The sequence below is a fragment of the Cynoglossus semilaevis genome, chromosome 3, assembly GCF_000523025.1.
Source record: "Cynoglossus semilaevis isolate Cse_v1.0 chromosome 3, Cse_v1.0, whole genome shotgun sequence".
In the NCBI taxonomy this organism is placed as follows: domain Eukaryota; kingdom Metazoa; phylum Chordata; class Actinopteri; order Pleuronectiformes; family Cynoglossidae; genus Cynoglossus; species Cynoglossus semilaevis.
The window spans coordinates 15,204,826-15,220,075 of NC_024309.1; the positions used below are offsets into that span (position 1 = coordinate 15,204,826).

Below are 15,250 nucleotides of genomic sequence, written 5' to 3' on the forward strand. Positions count from 1 at the left end.
CTGTTGCTGCTGCTGTTGCTGCTGCTGCTGCTGCTGTTGCTGCTGTTGCTGTGGTCGTCTTCTCCACTGCTGGGAGTAAAAATGTGAACTTTTCCAGGTCAGCTGCTCTTCCATGGAAGAAGCCGGAGTTAGTCCTGGATGTTTGGATTCTGCTGAGGTCTGTGATTGTTAATGGACTGATGAGGAGCAGAGGAGCAGCTGTCAGATGTTCTGATGGAGTCATCTCACCCACTCACTCACTCACTGACTCTCACTCCTCCCCAGGATTAATTGTCAGTCAGGCTACAAGTTGTAAAAACGCACCATGGGTTGTGAAAGTTGATGGAGGGTTTCTGAGAACACCTCTACTCATCCCTCCCTCTGCCCCTCCTCCTCCCTCCCTCCACCCCTCCTCCTCCCTCCTGCTGCTGCTCTGGGAGTTATTCTAAAAGAATATGACCTCAGATAAGGGGTCGGTGTGTTTCCAACACACTGTTGAAAGCAGGAACATTGTACGGCTGTTTGTGTGAGATCTGAACACTGATCCACTGGATGGTCGTAAATATAAGGAGGAGCTCATGTTTCATCCAAACTCCTGTTAAGCTGTTAAAGTTATATAAAATCCCACACTATTACAAGGTGTGTATTGGCAAGAATCTGGTGAAACAATTTGTATCACGACACAGAGGCGAGGATACGATATATACGCTGACGTACAGCAGTATTCTGATGTACTAAGATACCTCAGGCCTGATGAATATCAGCGTTAACTGTAACTTCTGTATCAGATGCTCCGCGTTTGTCTGCAGCTCTAGTTTTTTTATTTTATTTTTTTATCAGGCTGCTCATCATCTGCCGCCTTGAGCAGGAACAAATGACCTGGAACCTACAAGAAAAATCCCATTTCATTCAGAAGTGAAGAGTGTGACCCTGCGTCACCTCACAGCTAACAGTACATCCCAGCGAACACGCCTGTTTCTAATGGTCACAGCAGGACTGGTAATCACACTCTGGTGTGTCAGCAAGGTCAGAGGTGAGAGGTCAGGTGGTTGAACTGGAGTGAAACAATATTTCTGTTCACTGCAGCAGCAGCAGCTCTGTTTTCTGTAGCATCGCAGCTGTGGCTTAGAAATGTTAGAAGTGGTTAGCTTTTTTGTCTTACAGCAGTAAGGTCAGTGGTTCGAACCCCGGCTCTAGCTTCTTTCTGTATTTCTTTGTTTTTAGTCTTCTCCTGTTCCGCCAGTTTGTGTGTGTGTGTGTGCCCACAGTCCAAGCTCAGGCAGATTATTGATTAGGTTTATGTCCATTCTAAATTGACCGTAGGTGTGAATGTTAGTGTGAAAGGTTGTCGGTGTAAAGGAAGAAGAGTGAAGGTGTTGGGTGAGACGGAGGCAGACCATCTGCTCCACCGACCCCTGAAGGAACCACTTTATACAAGAAGAATTTGAATGATCATAAAACCAGACTGTGAACGTGGTTTTGGTTCCATGTGATGTTTTTCACTGACCGGCCCAGGTGATAATAACCAGGCGTAAATGTGTTTTCTTTTTGTTTTCTTATGTTTACCACAAAAACACTCGGTCACAAAGAAGAGTCAACACAGCTCCATCTGTATTTAATTAGAAATAGGAGGAGAAGGAGAGAAGTGGCCACAGCTGTGAAAAGTCCCATTGATCCGAGTGCAGTTAAATGTATCTTCAGTCTCGGAGACGGAGTGTGTTTTCATGTTGTGTTCCATTAACTCCACACTTCTGTTTGCTTCTCTACTTTTTAATGAGTCCATCATGTTTGACATGATGAATAAGAAAGATTTTTTTTTTTAGAATGACCAAAATGATGGTGCAGTGAGAGCTTTTACCTGATCTTTAATGTTCTTTAAAGCCACTTCAGTGAGACGACAGATTTAGAGAAATGTGTTATTTTATTTCACGAGTGTTTACCATGACGATGAAAACGTTTGACAGAGAAGTTGGATACAAAATTATTTTTAGTGTATGTGTTAAAAGAACGTGTTCAGAAACTTAGATTTTTTAAGCTTTGGTGGCTCTGTGGCGCTGTCCGTGGTGCTGACTGTGGCTCAGTTCCGTCTTTGACCGTTAGTGGTGCCGGCTTCAGAGCTGTCCTTGGTGCTGAACTGGATTTCTTTCCATTCCTTCAGTGTTAGTTGCTTATTTGTTAGCCATGCGATATTTATTTTCATGATACAGTTTCTATACTCCACAGCTCTGTGTTGATTCTTTTAATGAACAATTGACAATTGATATTCATGCTTTTAGTTTATTTTGCCTATAGTATTGCAGTGCATCCTAATAGTAAATTTATTCCTCTATTTAAGGACGTCATTCTATTACCAACAGACTGTCTCATTAGAAACATCAGAAAAGTAGTAACAGATTAATGTGCCTCATCTCAGATTACCCCTTCTTTTTGTATAGAAGTTAGTATTAATGTGAGTTTTTTTTTCTTTGTCCTTTCACTTTTCTTTGCTCTCTACCTTCAGGTTTACAAAGTCAGTCTTCACGGTCAGTCCTTTCTTCCTCACTGTAGTGTGTCTCTCTTCTCCTCCCTGCAGCGAGGCCAGGGTTAGGACTGTGTTGAGGGCACAACTCTCTATTAATAAGACATACTGTCACAGAATTTCTGTCTCGGTCAGATCACAGAAAGGAAACTCTGCCTCGGGCTAATGCACAGATAATACTGGCACAGGAGGCCGAGGACAGGCTGGAGCCGCAGACCTTTGCTGCTTTTACACAGACAGTTCACGGCCAGGAGTGTTGCCCTGCTGTTGGGGGGCGGGGAGGGAGGGTTGGCGACTCTGATACGTGACTTATCACTGCCTCACAGTCTTCACTCCCAGTATGATCACACAGAACAGCAGCAGCAGCACGGTGGCATGTTTGAGAAGAGAGGACATTACTGTGACTCTGAGACCCAGGCAGGAGAAGGTCTGCGTTGATGAAATCAGCAGGTTGTCTGATGGTAAGACTAGTGATGGTCTAAAGATCTGAGGTTTGTTGTCAGTGTCACAGGGAGCTGCAGATAAAGGAGGAGAATCAATGAACGCAGGAAAATCAAAGGACGAAAGAGGCTTTAAAGACGTGCAGCTCTGTTGGTCTGAAATGAAAAAGAGTGAAAATGTAAAGACGTGTCCGTCTGTCTGAGCAGTGATTTACAACCTCCCCACTTTCTTTTCTTTCTTTTTTTCCTTTACCAATTCAGACCTTGTATTTTTGTAATTACTGACTTTCAGAGTAAATGTTTTTTGCCAAGCTGAAAATATTGGAACATGGTAGAAATAAAGGCACTGCTGCTTTATTTATGACCAGAATTCCCATTAAGGGATCATTATTATTTAGTGCTCCTCTGCTGTCTAACAAGAGATAAAAGCTGATGACGCTGGTGAAAAGTCTGAAACTGTTGCTGCGTCTCCACAGCACATTCTGATTGAGCGTCATTGTGATGGTAATTCTGTCACCTCTAATGGACGATGAGATGTGCCTGCAGATAGAGAGTAACAATCCCTGCCTTCTAATTACCTCAGCAAATGGTGTGTTTGCTGCGGCGCCCGAGGATCACTGGAGCTGTGAGACGGAGAGAGTGTGAAGGTGAAAGAGGGCAGTTGTTGTTAGTGAACTCCTATCCTTTCTGATAAAGCACAGATGGATGAGAGGTTGTGAGAAGGTTCTCCGAGGAAGGTCCACACTCTGCTCTTTGGGCCGATATCGTTTGTATTCCAGCAGTTGAAGCTCAGTGTTTTTGGTGGTCTCAGCTCGGATTCAAGGTCGAGTCTGAGCTGCAACAGATTAAATTTGGTAAAAGTGTTGTGGCCCCATCTTCTAACAGATGTTCTGACCCCGCTCTCAGTCTCTGCTGACACAGTGGACCTGTCTGACCTGTTCTGGACAAAAGCAGACTTTTATCTGAACTCGCATCTCCAGCTGAGTGACAGACGGCACTCTGTGGCGCTGTCCACGGTGCTGTCTGTCGTGCCGTACCTGGCGCTGTCCACGGTGCTGTCTGTGTCCTCTTCATCTCGTCCTTTTTTTCCCCTGATAGTTGTTGATTTTACATTTCAAAGACAAAACCTCGAGCCGGTCAACATCTTCACCACCTGCTCTTGTTTTTCTCTCTTTATTGTTGTTATCCACTCCTGCTGATCTGGCTGATGTCTGCCGTCCACTACATCAGGAGTTTTTCTTCTCCCAAATTGTTGGCTGTGTCCAATGTTTGTTAAATGGCTGTGGTTGATTGCCCTCCTGTTGTCTGCACTCTCTGCTCCTCACATGGGCCTGCGGTGGCACACAATAAGGTGTTCACACTGATAAGGAGTTTAACGTAGACCTTACACAGACCTGCGTGATCCAGGCAACATTACAAACTTTGCTGTTTTAACTACATTTTAAAATAATTCATAGGAAGTAAACTTCAAAGCTGGAATATAAAAAAAATCAGTCTTTTTTTGTTAAAAACCATCTTTGGAGGCAGTCTCACTGTCCAAAACCCCAGGATGCTGAGATGTTCACTGGGAGTCACCTGGATGGACAGGACCAGAGGGACCGTTAAGGTGGCGCAGTTTGGAGATGATGTTAGAGCGGGGAGGTGGAGAAGGTGGAGGTGTTGGACAGAGGATGTTGGAAATGGAGGAGACCTTTAGGTTGGTTGGTGAAGAAGAAAATGACTTTGAAGAAGGTGAAGGTGAAGCTGCAGATCAGTCAGATCCTTTAATGAAGTTAATTGAGCAGTTTGAAAACTGATGATAGTTTTTTTTTTCCATGTCACTGCTGTGGAAAAAAAGCTCATTATACCAAAGTTAATTGAATGTGTCTTTGATATTAAATAGGTAATAAACAGTTACATCCCCTCAAATTTAATTGTGCTTTCAGAGCTAAGAGACTGCAGCTAATAACTTCATTAACACACAACTTTATAGTGACTCCTGCACCACAACAGAGTAAAGTTTTTCTTAACCTGCAGAGGAATAATAATGAAAATTAAAGAGACAGGGCAGTAAAGATCTTCTACAGCAGAGGTCGCCAACAACCAGCCCTGAATCAACGAAGAAAAAAAAAAATTACGGTTTATTTTTTATACTGATTATTGATTGTTATAAAAGAAAAAAATGTTTTTTATATATATACTGTTATATTTCGTACAGGATTAAATGTTCAGTTTCTTCACCCGTTAGGTGCTGAGTTGCTGTACCGTGATCGTGACGGAGACGTGGTGAAGTACAATGTGGACACAGAGGAGAGGACCGTCCTGGTCACCAACAAAAAGTTTGTGAGTATCTTCACCAGCACAAGGCAAGACAGAGATGTCGATGAAAGACTACAGCGAGACAAATTAGAAGATGTTTTCAGGGGGTCAGCTCATCACATGACCTGCAGTGAGTGTGGTGTCGAATGGAGGTGTGTGTGAAAAAGATGTTCACATACAGATGCAGCTTCATCTTCGTCATCGATGCGATCGCCTGCGGGCCGCGGCGGTGCGCTCCTGTTGTCGTCTCAGGCCGAGGAAACGCAACATTATGTTTGTTATCAAACCTCCGTCACCAACGCTCTGCTGCAGAGATTAATGCTGCTCCCATTTCCTCCAGGAACTGAACAATCTGTCAAAGACACTCTTCTAATGAGGAGTCTAATGAAAAAATAGCACGCTTGGTTAAAGGTCTCATCTTTGTCTCTCCCCCAACCCCCTCTCTCTCCTACCTCCCCCTTCCTTCTCTTGTTCTTTCTCAACCTCAGGAGATGTACAAGGCCAGTAAATACCAAGTGTCACCTGACATGAAACATGTGCTGTTGGCCTACAACGTCGCTCCGGTGAGTGGGGTTTTTTTTCTTTCTTTTTTTTATGAGCAAAATGACAAATAACTGATCTGTCAAGATCTGTTTTAATGATCTGAGTGACTTCTGTTCAAATGTTCCTTTAAAAAAAAAGTACCAAAAAGACCCACGTCTCTCTCTCTCCTGCTCTCTCTCTCTCTCTCTCTATCTGTCTTCAGATCAAACATGTTCTCCCCTGCTTCTGTTTTTATACATTTATTATTTCACTTCACAGTGACAGGAGAATCTCTCTCTCACACACACACACACACACTGACAGACAGACAGCAGAGTTTCCATGTGAACCGACACACGATGACGATGAATCTCCTGAGAACTGAATTTTAATAATTCAGGATGAGTTCAAAAATCCTCTGTTTGTTCAGTGCTCTAAAACCCACAGCTGTAGGAACACACCTGTGTGTGTGTGTGTGTGTGTGTGTGTGTGTGGCAGTTCTGAACATGAATGTTTTCAAAAACAATGCCACAATTTATAACCTTTGAAAACTCATACATTTTTTTTAAAGTATTTTCAATGTGATTCTGTGTCGACTTCATTGTTTTTTTTTCATCCTTGGAGAGAACAGAATTTTTTTTTTGCCACTGCGCTGAATGATTTTTCTCTTTCTATGTGTTTTTTTTTTTTTTTTCAGGTTTACCAGTTTTCATACACAGCCTTTTACATCATCTGCAGCCTGGAGACACCGTGAGTTCAGCTCTGTGTCATTATTTACACCTGACTTTGTCGTCCTTTCTGTTGTGAAGTCATTAACAGCAGCACCTTTTACACACACACACACACATCTGTTTTTGTGTTTGAACTTTAGGGAGACATGGAACCTGAACCCCCCCGAGGTGAGAAACGCCCAGCTGCAGTACGCAGGCTGGGGCCCACGTGGACAGCAGCTGGTGAGAACACACTTTGATTTTTTTTCTAATTTTAGATGTTTATATTTTTAATAATCTCTGATTTAAACTTGTATTTTATTCAGTGTTCAAACAGGGTTGACGGTTCAAATCTCTGGTCACCGCTCCTGTTTTATTGATGGCTAAAACATATTTCAGTGTGTATGCATCAAATATGTATTCCGATATTTGCTGCCACCTGGTGGTAATTCTAATTATTTAGTTTGGTGTTTACTAATTTAAAAATAGCTCTAGTTTTTTTTTTTAAACTCTTTACCAGTGGAGTAATTACATGTGTCTTTAGTGACGTGTCTTCACTCTGGTGTTGACGGAGACAGTTTCAGTCAAACCACAACGTTTCTGACTCGGTGAATATTCAGGCTCGAGATCCAGAGTTTCCCTGAGTTGACTGTGAAGAAGCTGTTTGTTTCACTTTAGCACCAAATTGACCACAGACTGTGAACCAAGTACAAAAGGGTAAAAACATCAAAGTGACTTTCATTGACCAACGACTCAGAGAAAGTGGAATTTAAAGCTGATTTCTCTTAATCACCTGCTCCACTGCCTGTTCTCCATTGGTCCACTTCGTCAGATGGATTCTGCTGTGATGGATGAACCCACTCCACAGCTGCACTGTGGTCTGATCTAATGGAAACAACATGGCCATGTTGCTGCTCTAATCTGAGAGTCAGAGGGAAAAAAGCAGCCGTGTTTTCACAGCAGGCGTTTCAGAAGTCACAGATGAAAGGAAACAAATACATATTCACTTTTTTCTTTTTTTCATATTTTTCTGTCCTTTTACTTTTCGTTGTCATTCTAGTGTGAAATAAGTTTGTGTCCTTGAAGCAGTGCATGAACAAGTCTTCTGTCCCTCGGGGTGCGTCCCATTATTAGAGAGATTGTTCACCAAACAGAGTTTAAATTAAAACCACTGTTGTTTAAATCAAACCAACACGAAGTACCAGTCCTGGAGTCGACTGAGTTCCCCTGAGACGAGCCTTCATCATCATCATCATCTTCATCATTTTTATGACCTGGTCCTCTGTCTGACCAGTGCCCAGGTCTTCTTCTTCGTCTCTTCCTCTCTGTGTCTCAGGTCGTCTGTGCTGCGATGCTGTTAATTGTCTGTGATCTCATGGTAGATTCATTAACGCAGACCTTGCTCTGATGGAGCCTCAGGTTCTGATCTATTCATCAGAACGTAGTTAAGATGTCAGGAGCTGCAGCTGTCCTCACATTTTCATTAACGCACAGATGGAGACATGATCTCACAGAAACAAACAAGCAGAGACAACAACGGTCAAAAACAACACAACGGCACGTGTTCAAATCAGCTTCAATATTCCGTCTATCAATATTTATAACACACCTGGAACCGACACCTGCAGCTCTGACTCCACCGCAGAACTTCATGACATCATGTAGCTGTTGATGAATGTCTTCATGAACCCAGTGTCAGCAGGTCTGCAGCTGGAGGCCCAGGTCGGTCTCTGCAGACCTGCAGCTCCTAACTCTCGGCTCTTTCTCTCTAATAGTCTGAGATTGATTCCTGCTCAGCATTAAGGCCGTGGTGTTTGAAGATTCAGCCCTGAGAGCTGCTCTGCTGCTGCTGCTCATCATCTTTTATTCCCTGTAATGAAAGAGTTGACCTTCATTTATCTTCAGTGCCCTGCAGCTCTGTGGTGGAGGAGTCAGAAAGTCAGAATCCGGACCTGAGCTTTGACACGTTCTATAACAAAAGCAATGACCCCAGACCACCTCCTCGTCTGTAGTTGATTTTGGTTTAACTCTGATGAAATTCCCTGTGATTGACAGGTGTCAAAGCTCATGTCCTTAGCCCAGGTAGCCCCCCCCCTTTACACCAGACGTTTTGACAGTTCGATCAGGTGAAGGTCTGACCTTCAGGGTCAGCTGCAGGTCATCAGACCTCATGAGAACTCTGTTTCTAACTCAGAGTCTATGTAACAGAGGAAAATGTCTCCAAAGTTTCAGTTTCGTCTTTAATCCTTGGTTTCTGTTCTTGTAGATCTTCATTTTTGAGAACAACATCTACTATCGCTCCACAGTGGAGAGTCGCTCCATCAGACTGGTCTCCACCGGGAAGGAGGGCGTCATCTTCAACGGGCTCAGTGATTGGCTGTATGAAGGTAAGGCTTATTATGGTGTTTGTTTGTTTGTTGTGTGTGAGTGGCCTGAGCCGCCGCTGCTGCTGATGCTGACAATCTTTCACGAGTCTAAACCTATTCTCAGCCATTTAAGGCTAATCAGCATCATCATAGCTTACGACCCCTGACCCATATTTATGGCCCAGCGTTGATTTAGCTGCTCATTGATGAAGCAGCTAAATCTTCAGTGGGCGATAAAACGGAATCATCCGTAATCCTTCAGCCGGAAATAAATCATCAGAAATTCAGCCGTCAGGTGTCGGAGTGATTCCAAGTTTGATGGTAGACATGTGATCATAACATCAGCTGATAGGCTGCTCTGTGATGCTTTTATTGATCTGACCCAAACAACGGAGAGAAAAAACTCTCTCTGGGCTGTACGATTCACAAATAATAGTTTGTTGTTTTATATAAATCTAATGTTACTTGCTTCGTGTGCTAGCATCTAGTGTTAGCATGTTTTAGTAGCCTGCTAGCCAGTAGCCAGTGGGTGGCGTGTTAGTTCCACGATAGTAAATGTGTGTTTATTTGGAGAGTCATTCGTCACCAAGGTTGGCTAAGCTAACTCTGCTAACTAGGGGTGTGTATTGGCATGAATCTGGCGCAATGATATGTACACAAAGAGATGGGACTTGAATAAAGTCCTAGTTCATAGAGTTGGTGTAATGTGGTTAGAACAGACTGCAGCTGCAGGGAGGCTGGGCCGGGCTGTGTAGTGTTGTTGCTGTTCAGCAGTCAGGCTGCGGGGCAGATGGTTTACCATGTTAATGAGTCCGACTCCGGTCTGTGGTCAAGGTCAAACTGAGACTCAGACTGAGGCTCTGGAGAAATCAGCGCTTAATCTCTGCCTGTGGCTGAGCTGCAGATGTGATGGTGGAAGGTGAGAGGTTGATGAATAATCTTTCAGGACACTCTCCACGTCTTCATCAGTAAATGTGCACCTGTTTCCTCATCCTGCAGCAGCAGCGCTGACGGATAGAATATACTTTAAAAAACCAAACTGAAAAAATGGCGGTGCTGTGTGAGCAGGCGTGTGTGTGTGTGTGTCATCTGTCGTCTGTCTGATTACCACGTCTGCCTGAGTGAGACGTTCTGCTGCTGCTGCCGTGACGCAGCCTGAGGAAACAGATGTTTATGAGACTCTGCTGCTCAGATAAATAAAAACGTGGCATCGCTTTGATTTGAGTCACATTTCTGCCCCGTAGATGTTTGCTCTGATGTCTGTTTGTTTGGAGGCTCGTCTGTGTTTATGACTGTGTTTGTGCCTGCAGCCAGCAGGACAGACACACAAGATCAGAATAAAATAAAAAAAACATAAGTGAACTATAAACAGACCAAGTTGGCAAAGGGAATACATGTGTTTGATGTGGAAACAGACTGAAAATGATTTGATGTTTTGAAACAGTTTTGAAACAAACCTCAGGCTGTGGTTTCTGCTGATTTAAATAATCAGTGAGATCGTTTTGGTTGTTGATAAAGATTACCGTTTTTTTCCCTTCACCTAAAATACAATTACTCTGTTTGTTTTTACTTGAATGAAACTTCTAAAATACTAAATGATGACATCCGTTAACGAATACATTACAGCTAAGCCTTCCTGTTGCTGAAATGAGTCACAGCTGCTTTGTTTATGGGGTGAAGGTGTAACACTGCTGCCCTCTGTTGGACAGACGTAGGAAATCATTTCTGTTCAAGTCAGTGTGAATGCTGATAAATGACGTCACAGCACAGTTGATGGATTCTCTCTCTGCGTATCTCTGCCCTCGTGTTGACATCAAACATCAGCTCCTGGTCCACAGGAGGAAACTCCTGCCTCCTTCTCTGCTCCTCATTAGCTCGGCATCTTTGACTCACTCTGTCGCCCGGCTCTCATTATTTCTCACTGTCCGCTTGACACACAGTGTCTCCTACATTAATCATATGCTGCTCTTAGCAGAATGAGGGGAGGGGGGAGAGGGGGCTCTCACAACTCACCCTGAAAAAAGTCTTCACAGTGAAGCTGCAGGAGGAAGGAGGGACGACAAAATCCCATTACACCCACCAAACACACAGACACACACACACACACAGACACATTGTCCTTGCTTCATTAACAGTCTCTTTATCAGTGTGTTCTCTTTGCTCCGTGACAAGTCCAAGGTGACAGGGTTTTCCCAGGGTTGGCTTCGCACGGGGGGTATTTGGAGTAGCTGCTGTTTGGAATTAAAGGCAGTGATGGAAGTGGCCTCACAGGGAATTTTTTTTTTGTCCTTCTGTGATGTAACCTTAAAACCATCAGGCAGAGAAAACCAATTATTCAGCCCAGTGGGTTACAGGTGGGCACAGCAGGTGAAGCAGAGAAACAAACACGGCGCGGACGGGTGAAGTAAAACAAGCACTGAGGTGTTCGAAGATCAGCACCAGAAATTAGTCAAAGAAAAAACTGGAAGGTCCTTGTAAATGAAGGCAATGTTTTTTAAGCATCAGTTTAAAAATAATAATTCCAAGAAGCAAACATAGGTTCAGGCATCGCTTCAGACATTCTATAAAAGTGACTCCAACGTAGGAGAAGATGAGCCTAAATACAGACATGAAGATAAAACCACATTTTATTGCAATATGGCAAATAATTATCCTGAAGCTCTAGGAGACTTGAGTTAAGTTTAACTTAAAGTCAAGTTAAATTAGTCAAATGTCAAATCTTCACACTCGTACTGTGTAGAACAAACAAACATCTGTGCTGCTGTTGATTATTATCAGTTGTATAATTGTGTGTGTGTGTGTGTGTGTCTGTTAATGAAAATGATAATTGCTGTTTGATGTCTGTGACTTTTCCCCACAGGCAGCAGCAGCAGCAGGTCCTGAACATAAACAGCATCAGTGAATTTTTAATTTCTTACGTTGATACAGAGTCGGCCCGAGGCGGAGTCTGACGAGGAGCAGAACTGTTTTAATTTCAGCTGCACATGACCACAGCCAGGCCCGACTCTGGGGTTTGTCACAAAGTTCTCCTCCGAGAGTTTTAATCTGCATATTTTAATCAGAGAGCGAGAGAGAGAGAGAGAGAGATAGTACACAACACTGTGTAGATGTGAAACTCACTCCATGTGTGTTTGATAGACGGGTTACAGAGAGGATTTCAGGCACACACTCACACTCTGCTGTGCCCCTGAACGCATCACCAGACCTGGGCTCACGTCTTTGTTCTTATTTTAGTAAAGAAACGTCTATGGTCTGAGCTCAAATCTGAGATTTTCTCCATGGACTTTGGCGTGGCAGAGTGAGCTGTTTACAGGCAGTTTGTTTTAAATCAGTAATGGGACAAATGTCCAAGTCCACACAACTCTTTAAACACACATACACACACACAGACAGGTAACTACAGGTCATTAAAAACTCCTATTTAAATGTCGCTCTGTGCCTGTATCTGCTGAGGAGACAGGTCTGGAGTCAGACTCTGGTCTGGTTCCAACTGATTCTCTCAGAATAGTCTGTGATGATTAATGGTCTTTGAGTTCACTGCTGTGCGTGTGTGTATGTGTGTGTGCTACAAAAAGATAAGACGCTGAGTCGGCAGTTACTTTGAGCCTGAACAGAAAAATAGAACCAGGTCAGACATGATGCAGTGAACACAAGTGGAATATTTTTGGAAACATTTTTGAAATATTTATGTTGGTGACGTTTTTTTTTTTTCTGCAGTCAAAACTGCGACGGAACATTAACAAACGGTTCCACACGTCCTATAAAATGGGGTCACTGTTTCCAGCACCTGACGGAGGAACCCAGTGGTGGTTCTGCTGCAGTAATGTGTTGATGACTGATGACAGATTTTGACCTGATTCTCCTTCTCGTGCTCACTCTCACAGAGGAGATCTTCCGCTCCCACGTGGCTCACTGGTGGTCCCCTGATGGAGCCCGGCTGGCGTACGCCACCATCAACGACAGCTTGGTTCCCAGGATGGAGCTGCCCATGTTCACAGGAACGCTCTACCCCATGGGGAAGGAGTATCACTACCCTAAGGTACACGCTTACACCACCAGGGGGTGTAGTTTTGTAGATGGACTTGGTGTGTTGTAGATCTTTGGTCAGCTCTTTTCTTTTTCTATTTTCCTTCAGGCCGGTGAGGAGAACCCTGTCATCACTCTGTACGTGGTGAACCTGAATGGACCTCTCCACACCATCCAGATGAGGAAACCCGAGGACCCCCGGATAAGGTGGGACGTCTCCAATGTGGAGACTCTACACCCACATCTTGGTAAAATGAGACTTGGTACTGACGATCAAATCAGACTCTTCCAAGACTGGACCACAGATTAACAACCAACCGGCCTTGGACCAGACCGCGGTCCCCAGGTCTTTTTCCCATCGCATACAGTGATGGGAAACATTAAAAATGAGGCAGGAAACTACGTAGATTTAACTGTAGCTTCACATTTAAAGATGATGATGATGTTTTCATTATAATCAAACATTTCACAAGTGAAATAAACCTCTTTCGTCTCCAGTTCAAAAACCTTTTCAGTCGAAACCACCACTGAACTCAATCATCTCCGTTTATTCTGCCGGAGTCTCTGCTGAGACCGATGAATATTTAAAACCTTCTAAATGACTCAGTAAGTTTCAGGAGCTCAGTGCAAATCAGCAGTTCTAAGTGTCAAGTCTGCTGAGGTTCCATGGAGAGGAATCTGTTTCCACAGCAGGTATTTTCTGCTAGTCAGAGGAATAGTCGTAGAAACAGATTTTTTTAGCCTTTTTTCATGACCAGTGTTTGACTCGGTCACAATGATTGTTTGAGTTCATGGATAAAAAGGTTAGACTTTTGTTTGGCCAATCAAAGTCACCTGAACGACATGTTCTGTTCTGTTGATTTAAAGTCATTCTGGCTAAAAATGGCCAATCAAAGTCGCCTGAACGACATGTTCTGTTCTGTTGATCAGAACCACACAGTGACATACAGTATCTGACTTAGGCACAGTGAAAGATCTTGAACTTACCCCCCACCCCACCCCACCCCCTTTGTGTTTGGTATTGAGTACTACGTGACCATGGTGAAATGGGCCACCAGCACCAAACTGGCCATCAACTGGCTGAACCGAGCTCAGAACATCTCCATCCTCACGCTGTGTGAAGCAACAACCGGAGTCTGCACCAAGGTGAGAGCAGAGAGTGAAGCTCAGAGTCTCACAGAGTTTACAGTGAGCAGGGGGGTGTGGGAGGAGGGGTGAGGAGGGGCGGGGGGCAACATCTGGTCCCTGGGATTGATCATCCATCTGTTCATCCATTCATCCAGATGTAGTTCCTTCACCATCAGTGATGAAACCTCTGTACAGTCTGAGGAGGAGCTGATGGACCACAGGGACTTTGATGGTTTCCAATGAAGGGTCCTTGAAATCTTTTGAAGACCCTTGACAGTATGGGAACCTAAACTTTGTCTCTTTTTTTTCAGAAACATGAGGATGAAAGTGAAGGATGGTTGCACAGACAGGTGGGAATCTTCATCTCTGTCTTTTATCACTAAATGATAGCTTTCATAAATTGTTCATCACTTTGGGTTTTTTTTTATGACAAACTCCTGTCTGTTTTTCTAGAATGAAAAACCTCTTTTTTCCAAAGACGGTCTGAGGCTCTTCTTTACACGGGCCATTCCTCAAGGAGGCAGAGGAAAGTTCTACCACATCTCCATGTCCGTCTCCCAGGTAAAAGAACAACAATCAGTATAATTCTATAAATAAGAGCCAAAAAAACGGAGAGTGAGATTTCATATATGGACACAATAGTGAGGTTAAAGCATTAAACAATGACAGACAGAAACTCCCTGCTCTGTACTTTTCTAGATGATGAGTAATGCACGTCTTAAAAAATAATAAAAAGCTGTTTTTGTTGTTTTTATCCACTTTAGGGTTTGTTTGTTTTTTGTTTTTTTACATCTGCCTCACATTTAATGTCTGTTTTTATTTCTCCTCACACCTGAAGCCCAACACCAGCAGTGACACACTGCAGTCCATCACTTCTGGAGACTGGGATGTAACCCAGGTCCTGGCCTACAATGAGGAGAGTCAGCTGATGTGAGTGTAGATTGTCAATCATTTTAACCACAATCACAGAGATTCAGGACCACGGAGAGAGACATGGAAGTCACAGACTGCTTTTTTGATTTTTTTTTTGCACCAATGCAGTAAAAAGCTGTTAGTGTCATGGACAGCAGTATAACAGGTAAATGTTATGTCACTGCAGATGCGTCCATTTTAGTGCTCGGTTCACAGTGTGGACTGAGACACTTGATGTTACACCACAGTGCAGTTGCTGCCTGAAAATAAAAAGCTTTAAGATAAGTCATGTTAGTAACATACACTCTAGCCTCGACACAGACGGAAGAGTCTTAATGTTTCTCTAACTTC

General features: G+C 43.5%; 1 protein-coding gene across 4 annotated transcripts in view; it reads left to right on the forward strand.

Annotated features, from left to right (window-relative positions):
• Nucleotides 1-15,250, forward strand: part of LOC103377483 (dipeptidyl aminopeptidase-like protein 6) — a 121,959-nt gene that overhangs the window by 100,409 nt on the left and 6,300 nt on the right. For 3 of the 4 annotated variants that reach the window (XM_025054400.1, XM_025054399.1, XM_025054402.1), the window contains 11 exons: nt 5,165-5,259; nt 5,724-5,798; nt 6,455-6,507; nt 6,629-6,710; nt 8,734-8,854; nt 12,718-12,872; nt 12,969-13,066; nt 13,882-14,005; nt 14,299-14,337; nt 14,441-14,548; nt 14,826-14,917. In XM_025054400.1, coding sequence (XP_024910168.1) covers nt 5,165-5,259; nt 5,724-5,798; nt 6,455-6,507; nt 6,629-6,710; nt 8,734-8,854; nt 12,718-12,872; nt 12,969-13,066; nt 13,882-14,005; nt 14,299-14,337; nt 14,441-14,548; nt 14,826-14,917 — 1,042 coding nt within the window. Of the gene's footprint in view, nt 1-97; nt 2,959-5,164; nt 5,260-5,723; nt 5,799-6,454; nt 6,508-6,628; nt 6,711-8,733; nt 8,855-12,717; nt 12,873-12,968; nt 13,067-13,881; nt 14,006-14,298; nt 14,338-14,440; nt 14,549-14,825; nt 14,918-15,250 lie in introns of all 4 variants that reach the window. The other variant, XM_025054401.1, reaches the window with a different exon arrangement.